The 22,005-nt window shown below is 54.5% G+C and overlaps 3 protein-coding genes across 3 annotated transcripts in view; 2 read left to right on the top strand and 1 right to left on the bottom strand.

Moving 5' to 3' along the window:
- Nucleotides 1–22,005, bottom strand: part of TEX28 (testis expressed 28) — a 44,744-nt gene that overhangs the window by 4,387 nt on the left and 18,352 nt on the right.
- LOC149744126 (uncharacterized) lies at nt 9,460–14,011 on the top strand. Its single transcript, XM_089903951.1, is given in 1 exon segment — nt 9,460–14,011. A coding segment is annotated over 1 exon segment (3,024 nt). The 5' UTR covers nt 9,460–9,558; the 3' UTR covers nt 12,583–14,011.
- On the top strand, nt 14,192–16,530 carry LOC149744125 (heat shock transcription factor, X-linked-like). Its single transcript, XM_089903893.1, has 2 exons — nt 14,192–14,737; nt 15,493–16,530. Exons 1-2 carry the CDS (start codon nt 14,192–14,194, stop codon nt 16,330–16,332), a joined length of 1,386 nt encoding a protein of 461 aa, XP_089760019.1. The 3' UTR covers nt 16,333–16,530.

Genomic DNA, 22,005 nt, shown 5'->3' with positions numbered 1-22,005 from the left:
CCCACGTGCTGAGGAGCAACTAAGCCTGCGTGCCACAACTACTGAGCCTGCACTCTAGAGCCCACGAGCCACAACTACTGAGCCTGTGTGCCGGAACTACTGAAGCCCGTGTGCCTAGAGCCTGTGCTCTGCAATAAGAGAAACCACCACAGTGAGAAGCCCATGCACCACCATGAAGAGTAGCCCCTGCTTGCCACAACTAGAGAAAGCCCATGTGTAGCAAATGAAGACCCAACACAGCCAAAAATAAATAAATAAAATTTTAAAAATTAAAAAAAAGTTGACTATACCTCTACCCTATCATCCAACAATTCCACATATGAAAGCATATGTTCACAAAAAGATGTGTAGAACAATGTTCATAGCAGCTCTATTCATAACAGCCCCAACTGGCAGCAGATGAATGGGTAACGCACTGCATTCACAGCACAGAGCACTGCTGAGCAAGAAGGAATGAATTGTTTCTGTGTGCAACGTGGATGAATCTCAAAATCATTACACTGGGTTGAAGAAGTAAGACACAAAGGCCTATATAACATATGCTTCCATTCACATGAAATGTCCCAGTATAGACAAATCCAGAGAGACAGAAAACAGATTGCTGGTTACCAGGGGCTGAGGGAAGGCGAATGGGTAGTGGCGGGGTCTCCTTCTAGAGTGATGAAAATGTTCTGGAACTAGATAGGGTGGTGGTTGCGCAACACTGTGAATGCACTTTAAAATGAATAATTTTATGTTTTGTGAATTTTGTCTCAATTGAAAAATTCAAAAGCCCTCTCGAAAGCAAACAGATATAACGTGTAAGAAGTGTCACAGAACTTTTCATTTTGAAACCTCAGTTTGTGACGCACCAGAGAAGACATGACAATTGCAGGGGCCTGGGTAGTGACCACACATTTGTGGACACTGGGTGACACTTCACTGAGCTGAAACTCTGTTTCCCTGTCTGTAAAGTGGGCGTTGAACGCTACAGGTGATCAATGCTACACGCTCCCTGTTGTCACTGTTACTACATTAAGTCTTCTTCAGCCCATTCTCCATTTCTCCTGGTAAATCCGAGTCGTACAGACCTGCTCTTTTGTTTCTAGTGTATATTAATCAGGGTAGGCTAACTGCTGTAGCCAACGACCAGAAAATGTCTGTGGCTAAAGACGATGAAAGCTTATTTCACACTCCCACCACAGTCCAATGCTGCTGGTGGTGGTGATGTGTGAGGAGGGTGGTGGCTTAGAAGTGCACGCTTGCAGAATTCATGCAGAGTCTTGCAGGGAGGGAGGTCTCTCTGCTCCCCTGCATGGCTGGCAGCTTCTGATTTGCTACGGGTTAAAAACTTACTAGAGCACAACAGTCCCATTGGCCTGGGCAGTATAGAAACGTATGAGGATATTCGTAACAGCCATCGAGCTCTGGTCTTTCTTTATATAAATCCGACCTTGGAAATCTTATTTGGACAAAGGGGCTTTTAGGAATCCCAAGATTTCCAATTTGGTTGTAGTGTCCTATGAAAATCACCTCCATAGATCCTGAAGAGATTGGAAAGGAAGGGCAGGGGCTGCAGAAGAGGCCACACATGAGGAGGAATTTCACAGTGAATCGACTGCTCCAGCTCCCGAGGTTACTGCTCCTCAATCTGAGGCCACAGACGCTGATAAAAGGTGCTCAGGAGCCCCCAGTGCCCATCCTGACACTCCCTGCTGAGGACCAACTGGGCCTCAGGCCTCTGCTGGAGTCAGGGCTGCAACTCCCAGTGCTCAGGGCTCTGAATGAATTCACATGTTGACCAGAGGGCAGACAGCAGAAGCAAGAACTACTACAGTCCTGCAGCTTGTGGAACAAAAACCACATTCACAGAAAGGCAGACAAGATGAAAAGGCAGAGGGCTATGTACCAGATGAAGGAACAAGGTAAAACCCCATAAAAACAACTAAATGAAATGGAGATAGGCAACGTTCCAGAAAAAGAATTCAGAATAATGATAGTGAAGATGATCCAGGACCTCGGGAAAAGAATGGAGGCAAAGATCGAGAAGATGCAAGAAATGTTTAACAAAGACCTAGAAGAATTAAAGAACAAACAACAGAGAAGAACAATACAATAACTGAAATGAAAAATACACTAGAAGGATTCAATAGCAGAATAACTGAAGCAGAAGAACGGATAAGTGACCTAGAAGACAGAACGGTGGAATTCACTGCTGTGGAACAGAATAAAGAAAAAAGAATGAAAAGAAATGAAGACAGCCTAAGAGACCTCTGGGACAACATTAAACGCAACAACATTCGCATTATAGGGGTCCCAGAAGGAGAAGAGAGAGAGAAAGGCCCCGAGAAAATACTTGAAGAGATTATAGTCGAAAACTTCCCTAACATGGGAAGGGAAACAGCCACGCAAGTCCAGGAAGTGCAGAGAGTCCCATGCAGGATAAACCCAAGGAGAAACACGCCGAGACACACAGTAATCTAATTGGCAAAAATTAAAGACAAAGAAAAATTATTATTGAAAGCAGCAAGGGAAAAACGAAAAATAACATACAAGGGAACTCCCATATGGTTAACAGCTGATTTCTCAGCAGAAACTCTACAAGCCAGAAGGGAGTGGCATGATGTACTTAAAGTGATGAAAGGGAAGAACCTACAACCAAGATTACTCTACCCAGCAAGGATCTCATTCAGATTCGAAGGAGAAATCAAAAGCTTTTCAGACAAGCAAAAGCTAAGAGAATTCAGCACCGCCAAACCAGCTCTACAACGAATGCTAAAGGAACTTCTCTAAGTGGGAAACACAAGAGAAGAAAAGGACCTACAAAAACAAACCCAAAACAATTAAGAAAATGGTAATAGGAACGTACATATCGATATTTACCTTAAAGGTGAATGGATTAAATGCTCCAACCAAAAGACACAGGCTCGCTGAATGGATACAAAAACAAGACCCATATATATGCTGTCCACAAGAGACCCACTTCACACCTAGGTACACATACAGACTGAAAGTGAGGGGATGGAAAAAGATACTCCATGCAAATGGAAATCAAAAGAAAGCTGGAGTAGCAATAGTGGGGGACTTTAATACCTCACTTACACCAATGGACAGATCATCTAAACAGGAAATTAATAAGGAAACACAAGCTTTAAATGACACAATAGACCAGATAGATTTAATTGATACTTATAGGACATTCAATCCAAAAACCGCAGATTACACTTTCTTCTCAAGTGCGCACGGAACATTCTCCAGGATAGATCACAGCTTGGGTCACAAATCAAGCCTCAGTAAATTTAAGAAAATTGAAATCATATCAAGCATCTTTTCTGACCACAGTGCTATGAGATTAGAAATGAATTACAGGGGAAGAAACGTAAAAAACACAAACACATGGAGGCTAAACAATATGTTACTAAATAACCAAGAGATCACTAAAGAAGTCAAAGAGGAAACCAAAAGATACCTAGAGAAAAATGACAACAAAAACATGACAATCCAAAACCTATGGGACACAGCAAAAGCAGTTCTAAGAGTGATATTTACAGCAATACAATCTTACCTCAGGAAACAAGAAAAATCTCAAATAAACAACCTAACCTTACACCTAAAGCAACTAGAGAAAAAAAAAAAAAACCCAAAGTTTGTAGAAGGAAAGAAATCAGAAAGATCAGAGCAGAAATAAATGAAATAGAGACTAAAATAAAATAAAAAGATCAATGAAACTAAAAGCTGGTTCTTTGAAAAGATAAACAAAATTGATAAACCTTTAGCCAGACTCATCAAGAAAAAGAGGGAGAGGACTCAAATCAATAAAATTAGAAATGAAAAAGGAGAAGTTACACCAGACAGCACAGAAATACAAAGCATCCTAAGAGACTACTACAAGCAACTCTATGCCAATAAAATGGACAACCTGGAAGAAATGGACAAATTCTTAGAAAGGTATAACCTTCCAAGACTGAACCAGGAAGAAATAGAAAGTATGAACAGACCAATCACAAGTAATGAAATTGAAACTGTGATTAAAAATCTTCCAACAAACAAAAGTCCAGGACCAGATGGCTTCACAGGTGAATTCTATCAAACATTTAGAGAAGAGCTAACACCCATCCTTCTCAAACTCTTCCAAAATACAGCAGAGGGAGGAACACTCCCAAACTCATTCTATGAGGCCACCATCACCCTGATACCAAAACCAGACAAAGATACTACAAAAAAAGAAAATTACAGACCAATATCACTCATGAATATAGTTGCAAAAATCCTCAACAAAATACTAGCAAACAGAATCCAACAACATATTAAAAGCATCATACACCATGATCAAGTGGGATTTATCCCAGGGATGCAAGGATTCTTCAATATATGCAAAACAATCGATGTGATACACCATATTAACAAATTGAAGAAAAACAACATATGACCATCTCAATAGAGGCGGGAAAAGCTTTTGACAAAATTCAACACCCATTTATGATAAAAAAAATCTCCAGAAAGTGGGCATAGAGGGAACCTACCTCAACATAATAAAGGCCATATACGACAAACCCACAGCAAACATCATTCTAAATGGAGAAAAACTGAAAGCATTTCCTCTAAGATCAGGAGCAAGAAAAGGAAGTCCACTCTCACCACTGTTATTCAACATAGTTTTGGAAGTCCTAGCCACGGCAATCAGAGAAGAAAGAGAAATAAAAGGAATCCAAACTGGAAAAGAAGAAGTAAAACTGTCATTGTTTGTAGCTGACATGATACTATACATAGAGAATCCTAAAGATGCCACCAGAAAACTACTAGAACTAATCAATTAACTTGGTAAAGTAGCAGGATACAAAATTAATGCACAGAAATCTCTGGCATTCCTATACACTAATGATGAAAAATCTGAAAGAGAAATGAAGGAAACACTCCCATTTACCATTGCAACAAAAAGAATAAAATGTCTAGGAATAAACCTACCTAGGGAGACAAAAGACCTGTATGCAGAAAACTGTAAGACACTGATGAAAGAAATTAAAGATGATACAAACAGATGGAGAGATATACCATGTTCCTGGATTGGAAGAATCAATATTGTGAAAATGACTATACTACCCAAAGCAATCTACAGATTCAAAGCAATCCCTATCAAATTACCAATGGCATTTTTTACAGAACTAGAACAAAAAATCTTAAAATTTGTACAGAGAAACAGAAAACCCTGAATAGCCAAAGCAGTCTTGAGGGAAAAAAATGGAGCTGGAGGAATCAGACTCCCTGACTTCACACTATACTGCAAAGCTACAGTAATCAAGACAGTATGGTACTGGGAAAAAAACAGAAATATAGATCAATGGAACAGGATAGAAAACCCAGAGCTAAACCCATGACCTATGGTCAACTAATCTATGATAAAGGAGGCAAGGGTATACAATGGAGAAAAGACAGCCTCTTCAATAAATGGTGCTGGGAAAACTGGACAGCTACATGTAAAAGAATGAAATTAGAACACTCCCTAACACCATACACAAAAGTAAACTCAAAATGGATTAAAAACCTAAAAGTAAGACCGGACACTATAAAACTCTTAGAGGAAAACATAGGAAGAACACACTTTGACATAAATCACAGCAGATCTTTTTGATCCACCTCTTAGAGTAATGGAAGTAAAAACAAAAATAAACAAATGGGACCTAAGGTAATTTAAAAGCATTTGCAAAGCAAAGGAAACTACAAACAAGACAAAAGGACAACCCTCAGAATGGGAGAAAATATTTCCAAATGAATCAACGGACATATGATTTATCTCCAAAATATATAAACAGCCCATGCAGCTCAATATTAAAAAAAACAAACACCCCAATCCAAAAATGGGCAGAAGACCTAAATAGACATTTCTCCAAAGAAGATATACAGATTGCCAGCAAACACTTGAAAGAATGCTCAAGGTCATTAATCATTAGAGAATTGCAAAACAAAACTGGAATGAGGTATCACCTCACACCAGTCAGAATGGCCATCATCAAAAAATCTAGAAACAATAAATGCTGGAGAGGGTGTGGAGAAAAGGGAACCCTCTTGCACTGTTGGTGGGAATGTAAATTGATACAACCACTATGGAGAACAGTATGAGGGTTCCTTAAAAAAGTAAAAATAGAGCTAGCACACAACCCAGCAATCCCACTACTGGGCATATACCCTGAAAAGACCATAATTCAAAAAGACACATATACCCCAGTGTTCATTGCAGCACTATTTACAAGAGCCAGGACATGGAAAAAACCTAAGTGTCCATTGATAGACGAATGGATAAAGAAGATGTGGTACATATATACAATGAAATATAACTCAGCCATAAAAAGGAACGAAATTGGGTCATTTGTAGAGACGTGGGTGGATCTAGAAACCGTCACACAGAGTGAAGGAAGTCAGAAAGAGAAAAACAAATATCGTATATTAATGCATATATGTGGAACTTAGAAAAATGGAACAGATGAACTGATTTGCAGGGCAGAAATAGAGACACAGATGTAGAGCACAAACGTATGGAAACCAACGTCGGAAAGTGTTGGGGGCAGGGGTGTGGTGGTGTGATGAATTGGGAGATTGGGATTGACATATGTACGTTAATAGGTATAAAATGGATAACTAATAAGAACCTGCTGTATAAAAAAATACATTAAATAAAATTTAAAAAATAAGAAAAAGAAAAAAGAATAGCTTGATGACATTATCAATCACAGTAGACACCCACCTGTAAAGACAGATTAACCGATGTGCCCCCATGGGCTCTGCATTGCCAAGTTTGCTCCCCCAACTCCGCAGCCTTGCAGGGAGGCCTTCCTATTGGTGGAAGGCCAATGGGCGTGTCTTTTGCTTCCGGAGGCGCCAAGCCTTGGGACCTCAGGCCCTCAGTGCGCATGGCTATTGGTGCTTCCGTAGCAAAGCGCCTCCTCACGTGCTCTTCTGATCCAACCACTTTCTCTGTAAAGAGACGTCTAGAACTTTCTCCCTCATCTTCCTGGGGCTTCCGGGAGCACCCGGAAACCCACGTGGCGTTCGCACAGAGTGCCTGGGACAGTCGGCTGCACAGTTCCTGGCTGCTCTGCTGAGACGAGCTCTTCAGCCCCTCGTGAGCGGGACTCCGGAGCCATCCACAGAGTCAGAGCAAGTCAGGAGACAGGCGGGGGCTTTGCCGGGGGCTGGACTCCGCAGGTACCGGGGGCCCTGGGAAGGAGTGGAGGTCGGGGGAGGGCTACGGGCTGCTCGGTTGGGAGTGGGGGAGCGGCGGCGGAGGGTAGCGGGCTGAAGGGGGGCTGAGGGAAGGGTCCCCCAGTGAGCGGGTCAGAGGGGAGGACCAATGGCTTCTGGGGTGGCAGGTGGGGGGCGTTCTGGAGTCGGGGTGCAGAGGGTGGGGCTAATGGCTAAGCGTGGGGGGGGCCGGAGCGGAGGGCTTCCTGCCGGTCGGGTGGGGCCGGCTTTGGGGGCCAGAGGAGAGGACGACTGGCTGCGGGGGTGGGGAGGACGGCCCGGGCGGGCCCCACCCCCGGGGCCGAGACCGGAGGGGAGGGCTAACGGCTGCTGCGTGTGGCGGGAGGAAGGGGGAGCTACTCCTGGCTGAGGCGGGGGTCGATGGGGAGGACTCCCGGGCGCGGGTGCGGTAGGCATTAGGGGAGCTCCCGCCGGGGCGGGGCGTGGGGTGGGGGGGGCGGGCGCTCGTGGCAGTTAGGGGGCTCCAGCTCCCGGGTGGGCGGGGGCAAGACGGGTGGGCTGTGCGTCTGGGGTACGAGAAGCGAGAGCCTCCGGCGCTGAGTGTGCTCGGGGGAGGACTCCCCGGTGTGGGGAGGTGAGAGAGGCAGTCTGACCTGTATGCATGGCGGGGCGCCCGGCTTCCAGGGCCCAGAGCGGAGCGCCACCAGCTGGTGGGTGGGGGAGGGTGTATGGAGGGGATGTAGTGCGAGGGGCCGGGGAGGAGCCTCCTGGCCACTGGGCGCGTAAGTGATGCTGAGAGGGGGAGGCGCTGGGGCTGCTGTGATCTGGTGGAGGCTGTTGGCCATGGCAGATGGATTTGTGGGGGTCCAGGGAGGGGCTCTGGCCCACTGCATGAGGCACCGAGAGCTTCAGGTCGCCTCTGTCCGGGTGGCACAGGAATTGCAGAGGTGGGTGGGCAGGACAAGGCCCTGGCCTCCGCACAGAGTACACAGATTCTTTACGAGGGTGCTTTGCACATTCACCCGGACACGCCATACCAGAGTTGTAAAAGAGTCTCCATAAATTTAGCAGTATTGCAAGTTTACATGATAAGTTTTCTCATCACGGGGGAATTTTATTTGATGGTACTAATGATAATATATCTTCAAATATTGGGAAACCCATGGATCAAAGAAAAAAATCACAGAGGGACTTAGAAAATATTTCAACGTGAATACTAAAAAAGCACAACTTACCAAAATTAGTGGGAGGCAGCAAAAAGCGACAGGAGGAAACTGTATTCCTCTGAATGCTTCTGTTAGAAAAGAGTCAGGACATAAAATCAGTGAGCTAACAGTCCATTTAGAGATGCTAGAAGAAGAAGAGCAAAGGAAACATAAAATGAAGTAATAAGAGAGCTAAGAGAGGAAATCAGTGATAGAAAGCAAATTATGGACACGATGAACAAAGCCATGCGCTTCTTTCAAAAGAGCAAGGAAACCGAGAAAGTCCTAGAACGATGAATCACGGAAAAATAGAAAGAACGCTGATCACCAATATGAGGAATGAAAGAGGGCCAACGTTACGGATCAGATGTACATTAAAAAAGAGGATATAGGGGAATATTATGGGATATTATGCAAATGTTTATGCTAACAAATTGGAAGACTTGAAACATTCCTTGGGAAAAAGGCAGCTTCCTAAAGCTGAGGCCAGAAATGTAGAAAAGGTGACGAGCCTTCTATCTGTCTTTTTTTAAAACGTTATTTTATTTTATTTTATTTTATTATTGTTTCTTGAGTCGTACGCAACAAGTGCTCTTTTGTTATTATTTTTAAATTTTATTTTTACTTTTGGCTGCGTTGGGTCTTTGTTGCGCGCGCGGGCTTTCTCTAGGTGCAGCGAGCGGGGGCTACTCTTCGTTGAGGTGCGCAGGCCTCTCATTACGGTGGCTTCTCTTGTTGCAGAGCACGGGCTCCAGGCATGTGGGCTTCAGTAGTTGTGTCACGTGGACTCAGTAGTTGTGGCTCGTGGGCTCTAGAGCGCTGGGTCAGTGGTTGCGGCGCGTGGGTTAGTTGCTCCGCAGCTTGTGGGATCTTCCCGGACCAGGGATCGAACCTGTGTCCCCTGCACTGGCAGGTGGATTCTTACCCACTGCGCCACCAGGGAAGTCCCTAGCCTTCTATCCTGTAAATAAATGTAATTTATTTAAAAAGTTTCCTAAAGTCAAACAAACCAAACAGGGCAGGGAGGTGCTCCAGGCTGCTGCTGTGAGGGGCACTAGGGTGGGCTGTGTGGCACAAACATGATCCTCTCCTCTTTGCACCCACAGGCCGATTCCCACACTTCAACAGCCTGTGCACACCTGTTTGATCGCTTCCCCCTACCCTCAGGTCCTCGAAGATGGCGACGGCTCTGGCGGTATTGCGGGACTGGTGCAGGTCGATGGGCGTGAACGCTCAGCGATCTCTGCTCATCCTGGGAATCCCAGATGACTGCAAAGACCAGGAATTCCAGGAGGCTGTGCAGGCTGCCCTGTGTTCCCTGGGCAGGTACTGAGTGCTGGGCAAGGTCTACAGAAAGGAGCTGGGGTCGAGTGTTGCCCTGGTCGAGTTTGCTGAGTGTTTAAATCGAAGCTTGCTTCCCCGCCAAATACCAGGCAAGGGAGGGCCCTGGACTGTGGTCTGCCTGCCCCAGGCCCCTGATGGTGATTCACAGGATAGACCCAATTTCCCTGCGCAGCCCCAGAGACAAGCAGTGGTTGGCAGGGCAGGTGAGGCAGGAACTGCAGGTCACTCAGGAACTGCAGGGGAGGAGGAAGCTGCAGGGGAGGCGGGAGCCGCAGGTGTGGAGGGAGACACAGGTGAGGAGGAAGCCTTAGGTGAGGAGGGCGGTGCAGGTGAGGAGGGAGCTGCAGGTGAGGAGGGAGCTGAAGGTGAGGAGGGAGGTGCAGGTGAGGAGGGAGCTGAAGGTGAGGAGGGAGCTGAAGGTGAGGAGGGAGCTGCAGGTGAGGAGGGAGCTGAAGGTGAGGAGGGAGCTGCAGGTGAGGAGGGAGCTGAAGGTGAGGAGGGAGGTGCAGGTGAGGAGGGAGCTGAAGGTGAGGAGGGAGCTGAAGGTGAGGAGGGAGGTGCAGGTGAGGAGGGAGCTGAAGGTGAGGAGGGAGGTGCAGGTGAGGGAGCTGAAGGTGAGGACGGAGGTGCAGGTGAGGAGGGAGCTGAAGGTGAGGAGGGAGCTGCAGGTGAGGAGGGAGCTGAAGGTGAGGAGGGAGCTGAAGGTGAGGAGGGAGCTGCAGGTGAGGAGGGAGGTGCAGGTGAGGAGGGAGCTGCAGGTGAGGAGGGAGGTGCAGGTGAGGAGGGAGCTGAAGGTGAGGAGGGAGGTGCAGGTGAGGAGGGAGCTGAAGGTGAGGAAGGAGCTGCAGGTGAGGAGGGAGCTGCAGGTGAGGAGGGAGGTGCAGGTGAGGAGGGAGCTGCAGGTGAGGAGGGAGGTGCAGGTGAGGAGGGAGCTGAAGGTGAGGAGGGAGCTGAAGGTGAGGAGGGAGCTGAAGGTGAGGGAGGTGCAGGTGAGGAAGGAGCTGCAGGTGACGAGGGAGCTGCAGGTGAGGAAGGAGCTGCAGGTGACGAGGGAGCTGCAGGTGAGGCAGGAGATGCAGGTGAGGAAGGAGCTGCAGGTGAGGAGGGAGCCTCAGGTGAGGCAGGAGCTGCAGGTGGGGAAAGATCTGAGGGTCAAGCAGGAGCTGAAGGTGAAGCAGGAGTGTCAGATGAGGAAGGAGCTGCAGGTGACGACGGAACCTCAGGTGAGGCAGGAGTTGCAGGTGAGGCAGGAGCTGCAGGTGAGGAAGGAGCTGCAGGTGAAGCAGGAGATGAAGGTGAAGCAGGAGCTGAGTCAGATGAGGAAGGAGCTGCAGGTGCGGAAGGAGCTGAGGGTGAAGCAGGAGCTGAGGGTGAAGCAGGAGCTGAAGGTGAAGCAGGAGCTGAGTCAGATGAGGAAGGAGCTGCAGGTGCGGAAGGAGCTGAGGGTCAAGCAGGAGCTGAGGGTGAAGCAGGAGCTGAAGGTGAAGCAGGAGCTGAGTCAGATGAGGAAGGAGCTGCAGGTTACAGAAATGTTGCAGGCGTGGCAGGACTTCTGAGTATGGCAGGACCCACAGGCCAGGCAATGACTGCGCCTGAGGAAGCAGTTGTGACAGCGGCAGGCGCCATGGGTGAGGCAGGGCCCGGGACCCAGCAGTGGAGGCAGGCCTTGCAGCCCGTGCTACACAGCATGGGCTACCAGGAGCTGGGAACCTTCTCTGGGATGGAAGAGCCGGGCCACGGGGAAGAGTCCTCTGAGAGCTGGCTGGAGCAGGCCAACGACATGCTGCACCTGTGGCGCCATGTGTCTGAGAGGGAGAGGAGGAGGAGGCTGGTGGAGAGCTTGCGCGGCCCCGCGCTGGACCTCCTGCGCGGCCTCCTGGCGGAAGATCCCGAGCTGGCTGCCCAGGACTGCCTGGCCGCGCTGGTGCAGGTGTTTGGGAACAAGGACCCCCGGGGGAGCGCTCTTCTGAAGTTCGTGACCTGTGCCCAGCGGCCCCAGGAGACTCTCTCTGCGTACGTGATGCGCCTGGAAGGCCTGCTGCAGTCGGCCCTGGAGAAGGGGGCCATCCACCCGGCCATGGCGGACCAGGCGCGCGCCCGGCAGGTGCTGATGCGGGCCCGGCTGAACGACACGCTCCGGGACACGCTGAGGACGATGCGGCTGACGAGGAGGCCTCCCGGCTTTGCGGGGATACTGCGGCTCATCCAGAAGACCGAGGCCTGGGAGGCCGACCCGGCTAGCAGGGAGCACTTCCCAGGGCAGGAAGAGGCCCGTGTGGACGTTGGAGTCCTGGCAGCAGCCGCCCAGGCCGCCCCGGCCCATGAGGCCATCACCGCAGGCACCACTGCACATGGCACCAAGGCCTCCCCGGCCGGTGAAGATGCCACCGCCCAGGCCGCCCGTTCCAAGGAACGGAGCACCGAGGACCACCCGGCACATGAGGAGGCCAGTGCGGCAGTTGCCGGCACTGCCAAGGCTGGCGAGGCGGCCCCTGAAGACCATGGTGCCGCCAGGGCAGCCCCTGAAGACCATGGTGCCGCCAGGGCAGCCCCTGGCCCTGGGGAGACCAGCAAGGCGTCCGCGACCACTCAGGAAGATGGAAGTGCTGCCGCCCCTGCGGGCCTAGGTCAGGCAGGACCCTCAGATGCCCCCGGAGTCCCCATGCCTGGCCGGATGGGCAGTGCTTCCCCGGTGGCCCCAGGAGGTCCTGGCTGGGAGCCAGAGGGCCTCGCCCAGGCAGCAGGCCAGGAGGCCGAGGAGAGCCCCGAGGAGGGGCTCAAGCCCATCCCAGAAGAGCCGGGAAATGAGGACGGGGCTGCAGAGATGAGCCCCCCGGGGTCCACCTCGGGCCAGTAGGCTCAGCAGGTCCCGGGGCCCCCAGGCTTGCAGGCAGGGGAGGCCAGGCCTGGCAGCCTACTGGCCCCATATTAGGGGCCACTCAAGGTGCCTGGGCCTCCCTCCTGAGAGGGGACCCCTATTCATCATCCCCTGGGGCGGGTTGCTCCCTGTACTGGCAAGCCCAAATGTGTCCCTCTAGGCCCCAGAGGGACCCAGGTGTCAAGGAACCCCCCAGCCCCCGCTCCCCTCCCCCCAACACACACACCCTAGCCATCGCCCCCCCGCAGAGCCCTGAGGTGCGCCACGTGCCAGCCAAGGCTCTGGTCTCTGTGGGCCAGTGTCGTGAGCTCAACGTGTGCTTTCTGGGCATAGATTCAGGCCCAGCGCTGCCTGTTGTTGTGGAAATGTGCATGTGTTCCCCTCTGAGCAGTTCCCCCAAACCCTGCGCGGCGTGGAGACCCCGAGCCCAGTCCCAGGAGCTGGCGGGAAGGACGGGATGGACGAGGTCACAGCCAGCGCCCAGCCCAGGACCTGGGATCCCACCTGGGACCTTGGGAAGGAAGACCTTGACCGTGGCTGCAGGAGGTCTGCAGGAGGCCCCCCAGGGCTTGGGTTCTGCCGGGCCACCCCGTTGTTCCTCGGGACTCCACGTCCCCGGCTCGGTGGCGCGCGCCCTGCTGTGGGACTGTCCTGTGGCCGCCATAGGGCAGGGCCGGGCCCCGGGCATGTGGGCCAGAAATGGAGGGTCTGCCCTGGGGGGAGCGGGCATGGCCGGCGCCCATCTTCCTGGCGAGAGGCCACCCGCGGGGCCCTCAGGAAGGGAGACTGTGGGGAGATGGAGGGCCGCCGGGTGGGGTGTAGCGGAGGCACCTTTTTGAGGACCCTGGGGGGGCCCGGAACCCGTGAGCTCCGGTGGCCATTAGAAGTTCCTCTGTGTGTTGTTATGCCCTCTGTTCAATGGTTTCAGTCAATGTTTCTGTTTAATAAATTTCCCTGAACGTTTCATCTGAGTCTGGCCTCTGCTGTGGGCAATGGAGGGAAAGGGCTGCTGCGGGTGAGGGCGGGGGTCCAGAGTCCGATTCCTGCTCAGCACCCATGGGACACCTCTCCAGGGAGAGGGTAAGGTAGGCACTTTGCAGACCCAGACATCGTGAGGGTTTTTCTTCCAGTTCACAGGTGAATTGTAAAGTTTTAGTGCCCTTAACAGTGGGCCGCGTCTCGGACGATGCTCGTGCTTGAAATCATGGGTGCTGTGTACGGCCCGGAAGGCCAGGGGACACACAGGATGACCTCTGACCTCGTGGGTCACACGTGGGTCCGTGCACGTCTGCCTGGCCCGGGGGCTCTGGGACCAGAAGGCCGTGCCCGGTTTGCACGAGCGCTCGGCCTGTGGCTCTGCACCCGTGCACGAGTGTCTTCGTGCCCCCTGCGATGACGGGCGTGAAGCAGGAGGCTGACATGCTGATGGGCCTGCCCTTTATGATGTCACTTGCTGGCTGGGCTGTGATGTCACCCCCGAGCCACCGGAGCACTTCTGTGAGGGGCTGAGCGGGAGTGTGAGCCCAGGGTGCCGCCGGCCGCGCTGCACTGTCCCGTTTACGTGGCGGAGGGACACGCCGCGCTCCGCATGGCTGCGGACGAGAAGGGCCCCGCCGCGGACAGGGCGCCCGGCTTCGGCGAGGCGCCTCTTCCTCCCGACACAGCGGCTCCGGCCCTCGGCTCAGGGAGCTGCACCCCCCAGTCCCTCGCCCTGGACCAGCCCGTGCCCGCGGGGCAACCCGACCTCAGGCTGCTGCCTGGAGAAGCCGCTTTCCAGGATTTGACGGAAGAGCCTTTGTTGAAAAGGCCTCGCCCCGCCTGCGAGGCCGTGTGGGAAGGCAGCCTGCTCTTCCACCCCTTTCCCAGGAAGCTGTGGACGATCGTCAACAGCAGTCACTTTGCGTCCATTTGGTGGAATGAGGACGGGACTTGCATAGGCATCAACAGGCCGCTGTTTCAAAAGGAGGTTTTGGACAGGGACGGCGTAGACAAGGTGTTCAAGACAGAATGTATGAAGAGCTTCATCCGCCAGCTTAACCTCTACGGATTCAGCAAAGTACACCAGGACATGCACACGTCCCGCTGCGTGACCAACCTGTCCACGAAGGAGCGGCCAGCCCACGTCCTGAGCGAGGTAAGGAGGGCGGGGGACGGCGGGGGAGGAGCCCTCTCCAGGGGCTGAGCCGCTGGGCCCTGGGGTGGGGGGCGGGTGCCAACCCCCGGGCCGCCTGGGACGGCGGCAGGCGTGTCGGGAGAGCTTCCTTTAAAGGTGGTACTTGGGGACCGGCGTGACGGCCGGAGCTGGCAGTGCCGTGCGCTGTGTTGGGACGTTGTTATGGGGGGACCCGAAGCGTTCTCAGCACAGGGACGTCACTTCTCTCCCTCCTCCTTTTCCCTTTGGTGTGTCTGTGTGAGGTGATGCGTGTGAACTGGACCCCCTGTGGTGATCATTTCACAGCACACGCGGGCAAGGCGTCATCCTGTACTCCTGACACGTGGGCAGTGCCGCTCGTGCCTGACACGCAGTCACACCGGGGGACAAGAGGACACTGCTGGCCCTTCCCGTCCTCCTGCTCGGGGACAGTGGCCCGCCGGGGGGAGGGGGGAGGTCTGTGTGCCCCCTTGACTCCCATAGCTCCAGAGCATCACCTGAGTGGGGGCGCAGGTCCCTTCCTGGCAAGCAGTCAGCGTCCCCGGTCTGGCCCCTGGAGGCGCTGGCCAGGGGGCGATTCGGACACTTCCTTAGAAAGCTACCGAACCTTGTTGCAGTCTCGTACCTGCAAACGCCACGTCCCCTTTCGTGGGCCTTGTGCTCATACTAAGGGGCCACGTTCAGTCCTTTTCCAAGGGCGAGAGGTGATGGTGAGTGAGCGAGTCTCGGGGGTGTAAACGCTGGGGCCCAGCGTCCTGCTGGGACCGGGTCCCGCTCTCTGCAAAGAGGCCTTGGGTCGGCTGGGGGAGGGCGCCCAGGGGCCCAGCCAGGCGGCTGCTGCTTGCGAGCAGCTCTTTTGTGACTCGGGGTTTCCTTTCCTCTCTCAACTGCGACCTCAGTTACACTTCTACCACAGTCCCCTGTTCCAGAGAGACTGCCCGCACCTCCTGGTGAGGATGCAGCCGAGAGTGCACACTAAACCAGCATCCGGGCAGGTGGACGGCGAGCCGGCAGCCCCGGGGCACCGCCCGGCGCCCAGCGCCGCGGAGCCGCAGCACGGCCTCCCACCGTATCCTGAGCACATCCAGGGGACCCCGAGCTACCCGCAACTCGACCATGCCTCCGCCCTGGCCAGGACTGACTCTGTCGCTCCGGCCCCTCCTCAGACAGCAGCCGAGCCCCCCGCGCCGCATCCCAGCGCGCAGGTTCTGGTCCCTCTAGTCCCTGTCCTGGCAGAGGTGGCCCAGCCAGCCGAGGTCCCCTGGCTCTGCTGCGCCTGGCCTCCCGCCCAGATGAGTCCTCCCTGGCCCGTGCCGGGCCTGGCCGCCACGCCCCCGCAAGTCCTCAGCCTGCCCCCCCGCACAGCTCCCGGGGTCTGCGCTTTTGCCTCTTGTGCACCCTGGATGCCTGAGGTGGCCGCCAGGCCTGCCGCCTCCCTGACCTTGATCCGTTGGCCGCTGAGCCACTTCTGCCATCGCTGCGTGGGCTCCCACTCTTTCCTGGAATACCCGGCCCCTCCAGGCAGGCCCACAGAGGACCCTGACCAGGCAGACCCTGCAGACACACGGAGGTGGTGACGCGGCCAGAACCTTGCAGGGCAATAAAGAGCACGGGGCCATGAGAGCGATGTTCCACCCAACACGTGTTTGGCGCCTCCGTCCTGGGCGTGGCTGAGCAGTTGAGTCCCCTCAGCAGGAAACGATGACAGGTGACAGCCCACCCCCGGCACAGTGCGGGCACCTAGCAGACACCTGGAGAAGCCCCTCAGACGCCCTGTGTCCACTCACTAGAAAGACCCTTCAAGGGCTTGACAAGCACAAGGAAGGCCCTGGCACCCGCGGCTTCACAGTTGCGGGGGCGTCGTGTCCAGCAGGGTCTCGATTTGACAGATGAGAAGAGCTCAGGCCTCCCCTGGTCAGAGGCCTGAAAAGAGCCCTTACTGTCCTGAGACGCACAGGTGTGGAGGTGACGGTCCCTGGCAGGGGCCTGCGGGTGTTCAGTTTGGGGGTGCTCTCTGGTGTCTGGACAGCAGGATTGAGGTTTGCTTTTCACTGCGGGTCCTGCGTCTGGAGACATTTTCCTGGTTCTCTTTTCCTTGCCTTTCGAGCTAAACCCTTCAAGGGCACCATGCTCCACCACCCTCTGGGCGCTGGGGTGTCGAGCTTCTACCGCGAGTCCTTGTGGTCAGTGCCCAGTGGTGTGTACAGAGCACTGAAGGCCAGGGCGCACCCCCAGCTCACAGCTGCTGCCTCCACGTGTGGGGGATGGGCTGGGGGACCTGGCCAGGACTCTCTGGCTGTCACAGCGATAGGGCGACATCCCCTCCCAAACACTGCTAAGGAGGGGGCGGGGAGCGGGAATTGCCTGGAGTTCCAGGGGTTAGGACTCTATGCTTTCACTTCGGTGGCCCGGGTTCAATCCCTGGTCGGGGATCTAAGATCCCCCAAGCCTTGTGGGGTGGCCAAAAACACAGAAAAGAAAAAAAAAGGTGGGTTGGGGGAGGACGGGAAGTAGACCCAAGGTACCAGGAATGATCCAAGCACCAGCAGCCAGAGGAGCCCCGGGTCTGCCCGGGTGAGGGGTGGCCCCATCTGCCACTCCCGTCTGTCACAGTGCCACAGCTAGTGCACGTCAGGGGGGTCTCTTGAGCAGCCCAACAGCAGTGCCCCAAATGAACGATGCAAAAATGGACAGAAGGGACGGAGGAAACCGGTCTACAATAGAAGTGGGAGACTTCGGTCCCCCCTGTGATGGATTCAAATGGATCCCCCAGCTCCCACCCCAACCATTAGTCCACCTGTTGCAGTGCTAATCCCAAGGTGCATGTATTTGGAGATAGCACCCTTGGGGAAGTCAGTAAGGTTAAATGAGGTCACAAGGGTGGGACCCTAGTCCGACAAGAGTGGCGTCCTTTGGAAAAGAGGAAGAGACACCGAAGATCTCCCTCCCTCCCTCCCTCCCTCAGCCTCTCTTCCACCCTCCCAACCTCCCTCCCTCTCTCTCCCTCCGTCCCTCTCTCTCTCCATCCCTCCCTCCCCCTCTGCCCCCCTCTCCCCGCTCCCTCTCTCTCTCTCTCTCTCCCCCTACCTTCCTCCCCCTCTCTCTTTCCCTCCCTCGCCCCCCCTTTATCTCTCTCCCTCCCTCCCCCTCTCTCCCTCCTTCCCTGCTCCTTATCTCTCTCTCCCTTCCCTGTCTCTCCCTCCCTCCTCTCTTCTCTCTTGCCCTCCTTCCCTCCCCCTTCCCCTCTCTCTCTCTCCCTTCCTCCCTTCCCCTCTATCACTCCCTCTCTCTCTCTCTCTCTCTCTCTCTCTCTCACCCTCCCTCCCTCCCTCCCCCCCCCAACCTGTGCAGAGAAGCAGCCAAGTGAGGGACCAAGAGAAAACCAGCTGTCTGTGAGCCAGAAAGAGACGCCTTCCCTCACCTGAAACTGCACTTTCCAGCAAGTTGAGGTTGGACTTCTAGCCACCAGGACTGGTACCCAGTACATTTCTGTAGTTTTAGCCACCTCCTCTGTGGGACCTTGCTATGGCAGCTCTAAGCAGACTAACACAGCCTGCTTTCATTATGGGTACAGCGACCAGACAGCACCGCAGTAAGGGAATCACAGATTTGAACAGCACTGTACAAAGACTAGGTCTCATGACATGTGTAGACTATTAGCCCCAAGAACAGAATAGACACGTGCTCGTCAAGCGTACCTAGAACGTTCTCCAGGGTACTCCACGCGTCAGGCCACACAGCATCCCTCAGTAAACTTAAGGGGATACAAAAAAAAAGGGCTGAAATCATACAAAGTATGTTCTCTGGCCAAAATAGAGTGAAATTAGACCTCAGTAACAGAAGGAAATGTGGGAAATCTGAAAATAGAGGGAAATTGAGCCGTGTGTCCCCAAATAACCGCATTAGTCTGGGACGATGCCAAATCCCACAGCACAGGGTGAGGGGCTGAAACAGCAGACACAGATTCTCACGGTGGTTCCGACCAGGAGGCCGAGAGGGAGGGTCCAGCAGGGGTGGCTCGTACTGTGGCCGGTCTCCTTGGTTGCAGGTGGCCGTGCTCTTACCGCCCCTCACGTGGTCACCCTCTGTGCACGCACCCCCAGCCCCTGCCTTCTCTCCTTGCGTGTGCTGATCCGCTCTTCCCTCAAGGGCACCAGCCATCTTGGATTAGACCTCATCCTAATGGCCTCATTTCAACCTAAGAACCACTAACTCCAGTCACAGTGACATTCTGAGGTTCTAGGGGATTAGGGCTTCAACATGCAAATTTTGGGGGGACGCAGTTCAGTCCATAACAGTAGCCCAGGGAACGTACAAGACATCACAAGGGAAATTAGAAAATACTTTGAAATGAAGAAAACACATACCAAAGCCCTCAGGACCTATGGCACGCGGCCAAAGAGGCACTTGGGACCTAAAGCTGCAAACACTCCTGTTCCAATGGAGGCGACACCTCAAATCAACAGCCTCATCTTGAACAGGGACAAGCGAGAAGAAGAGGAAGGCGAGCCCAAGCATCCTGACAACAAATTTTCACGAGAAAAGAAAAACTGCGCTAATCCACGTACGCGGGGATCACAAGGCGTTTACTGGTTGGGAATCCTCACAACATGGGGGAGGGCGCATCTTTCTTACACGCTCAGTAACAAGAGCTACATCCACCGACCACTTCATTTGGCCCAGGCTTTTTACAAGCAGGTCACATCATGGGGAAACCCACACCGATGCTTTTGCCTTGTACTATTAGGAGGCCCATTTTACAGATGGAGAAATCGAGGCATAGGGAGTCTCCGTGATTTGATCAGCTTGTCACTAGAAGGACTCTTATTGAAGCTAAGCATCATATGTGTGCAAAGCCCCATCCCCGCACTGGCCTGACCTGTCTCCCCAACAGTCAAGGGAGTTCAGCCGTCCTCCACGGGGTCCTACTACCGGATGCCTCAGGCCACATAATGGAGAAAACACAGGGAAGCCAGGCATTAGTGCCCATGGGAGCCTGACACTGGATTCTGCCCACGTGGCCTCCCCAGCCCCATCAGGTCACCATCTCTCGTGAAATGGACACGAGGGCCAGGGAGGAGGGTGAGGGTCTAGGACTGAGGGCGTGAGGATGGAGAAGGGTCCTGGACGTGGGGGTCCGAGGCACGGCCCTCTGAAGGCGGCTCCTATGCTCAGGCTTGGGCCCTGCTCTCTCCTTCCACTGCCCACTCTGCTCCCTTCTGTCCCAGCGGCGTGGTGGCCCCACGTTCTCCTGCAGGCTCACTTCCCCGGGCACACTGGCTGTCAGGCAGGCGGCAAGCCTGCATTCAAAGCACGGGGACCACCGGGCTGCTGGACTCTCGGCATCCCCACGGGGTGTGAGTGTCTGTGCCCTTCAGCGCCCTGCGGATGCACCTCCTCCTGGATGCTTGCTCACACGTGGCTTTACACCCTGCTGCTGTCTTCTGAATGTCACTTGGCTTCACACCCTGCATCCCGCCACCAACCCAGCCCTATCCCTGTGCCCAGCCCCAGCTCAGGGACCACGGACAGGCACAGGCCCGGGCCCCCGCACTTGCTCACAAAGGCCCCTAAAGCAGCAGCCGGCGATATTTGCCACAGAGGAGGGTAGGCGAGAGCCAGGCAGGAGGTCAGCCCTTTGCCAAGGAGGCTGGAGCTCAGAGCAGACTTTAGCTGGGGCTGGGGAATGGGGGCTTCTCGGGAAACAGGGCCACGGCTGAGACGACTCACACCAGCCCCTCAGGGGGCAGGCTCAGCGCACGTAGAGAACGTCAGAGCTTCCCGCTGACGGGCAGCAGCTCCCGTGTGCCCTGCCCCGCCCTGGTCAGGACTGGCTGGGTGCCGGGGTGGTGTGTGCTCGTCCACAGTCTACTGGGGAGGGTGCTGCTGCCCCCCTGAAAAGTGCCTCCCTGAATGTCCCTGGGGCGCTCTTGGCGTGTCCCGGCCGCTGCTGCGCTGCCTGCCACGGCTGTCCCTGGGCTAGCACTGTCCCCCATCAGTCAGTTCACTGCACGAACGGGCACTAGGAATCCCTGCTTTCCCCTGGCAGTGCCCCACGGGGCTCTGGTCCTGGAGCACCCGTTGTCCCAAGAGCACCCATTTCCTGCTGGGGTCCAGGGCTGCAGCTCACCGGCAGAGGCATCTGCTCCCACCTGCCTCCCCCGGCCAGCCCAGGGCCGGTCAGATGGGATCTGGTGGGTGCTGTTCCTTCCACCTCTCTGGGGCGGCTGACCCTCTTCACAGCCTGCATCACCGGGACCCCAAAGCCCTCTCCTGCCTGGCTCCTTTCCAAACCCTCATGCGGGTCTGCGGGTGGCTGGGGCCTGGGGGAGCGTCCTGGGGACCACCCCTGCCATCTGCTACAGCCTGTCCCTCTGCTCAAACACCCTGATCGGGGACACCAGAGTCCTAGGCGGCTCTGCGGGTGGCTGACAGGACATGCCTGTGCCTCTCGCACTCAGGCTCAAAAACCAAAACCTCACGGTCACATTCAGAAGGCCATCAGTGTACTCAAACATTTGGGCATTACGTAGGGAATGATTTCAAAATAAGTCGGAAGCACAGAGATTCACCCCACATCCCCGCGGCAATGATTATCATTTACCAACCACGAGGAGGCTCACCGAGTGGCTACATCACGTCCTGCCAGCTCCACCCGAACCATGATATTGGTGGGGGGGGGGATGCTTCTCTGGGACTTTCAGATAAACATACATGCACGAGGTCATCAGGACCGGGGCCTAAGCGGCTCTTAGTCGGGGGACAGGCAGGGCAAAAGCCAGGCTGTGCAGACTGAGGCCAGGTTCCGGACAGAGTGGGCGCTGTGAGCAGCAGGGTCACCCCTGAGGGGGACTCGGGGCTGGGCACCACGAGGATGCCCCCGACCCCAGCGGGGCCGTTCGGCAGCTGGCGGCTGCCCTCCTGACAGAGACTCAGCACAGCCCCACGGGGACGGATGGGTGCAGCTCAGGGACCTAAGGGTGCGGGTTGCGTGAGGGAAATGCCCTCCGCCAGCTCCCTGTGGGGCAGCCTCTCTCTGGAACACCTCCAACCCTGCCCAGGGCCTTAAAGGCACAGAGTCTGGCATCTCACATCTAAGGGTCAAAGGTGCAGGACTTAAGACCCTGGGGGAGGAAACACAGTGGTCTGTGTCTGTGTTGTCATGGCTTGAGGACTAACCGCCGACCCCGGTGTGCCTTCGATACAGATGGCCGTGACAAAAATGCTTCTGCTCAGAATTCAGTGGCAAA

Source organism: Delphinapterus leucas, chromosome X (genome assembly GCF_059928025.1).
Source record: "Delphinapterus leucas isolate spDelLeu-1000000601 "Yukka" chromosome X, BTC_Dleu_Yukka2, whole genome shotgun sequence".
Lineage (NCBI taxonomy): Eukaryota > Metazoa > Chordata > Mammalia > Artiodactyla > Monodontidae > Delphinapterus > Delphinapterus leucas.
This window is presented reverse-complemented; position numbering and strand designations above follow the sequence as displayed.

Coding starts and splice junctions, on each gene's coding strand:
- LOC149744125 (XM_089903893.1), top strand. CDS start 14,192: ATGGCTGCGGACGAGAAGGGCCCCGCCGCGGACAGGGCGCCCGGCTTC. Junction 14,738..15,492: donor CAGCCCACGTCCTGAGCGAG/GTAAGGAGGGCG, acceptor TCGGGGGTGTAA/ACGCTGGGGCCCAGCGTCCT.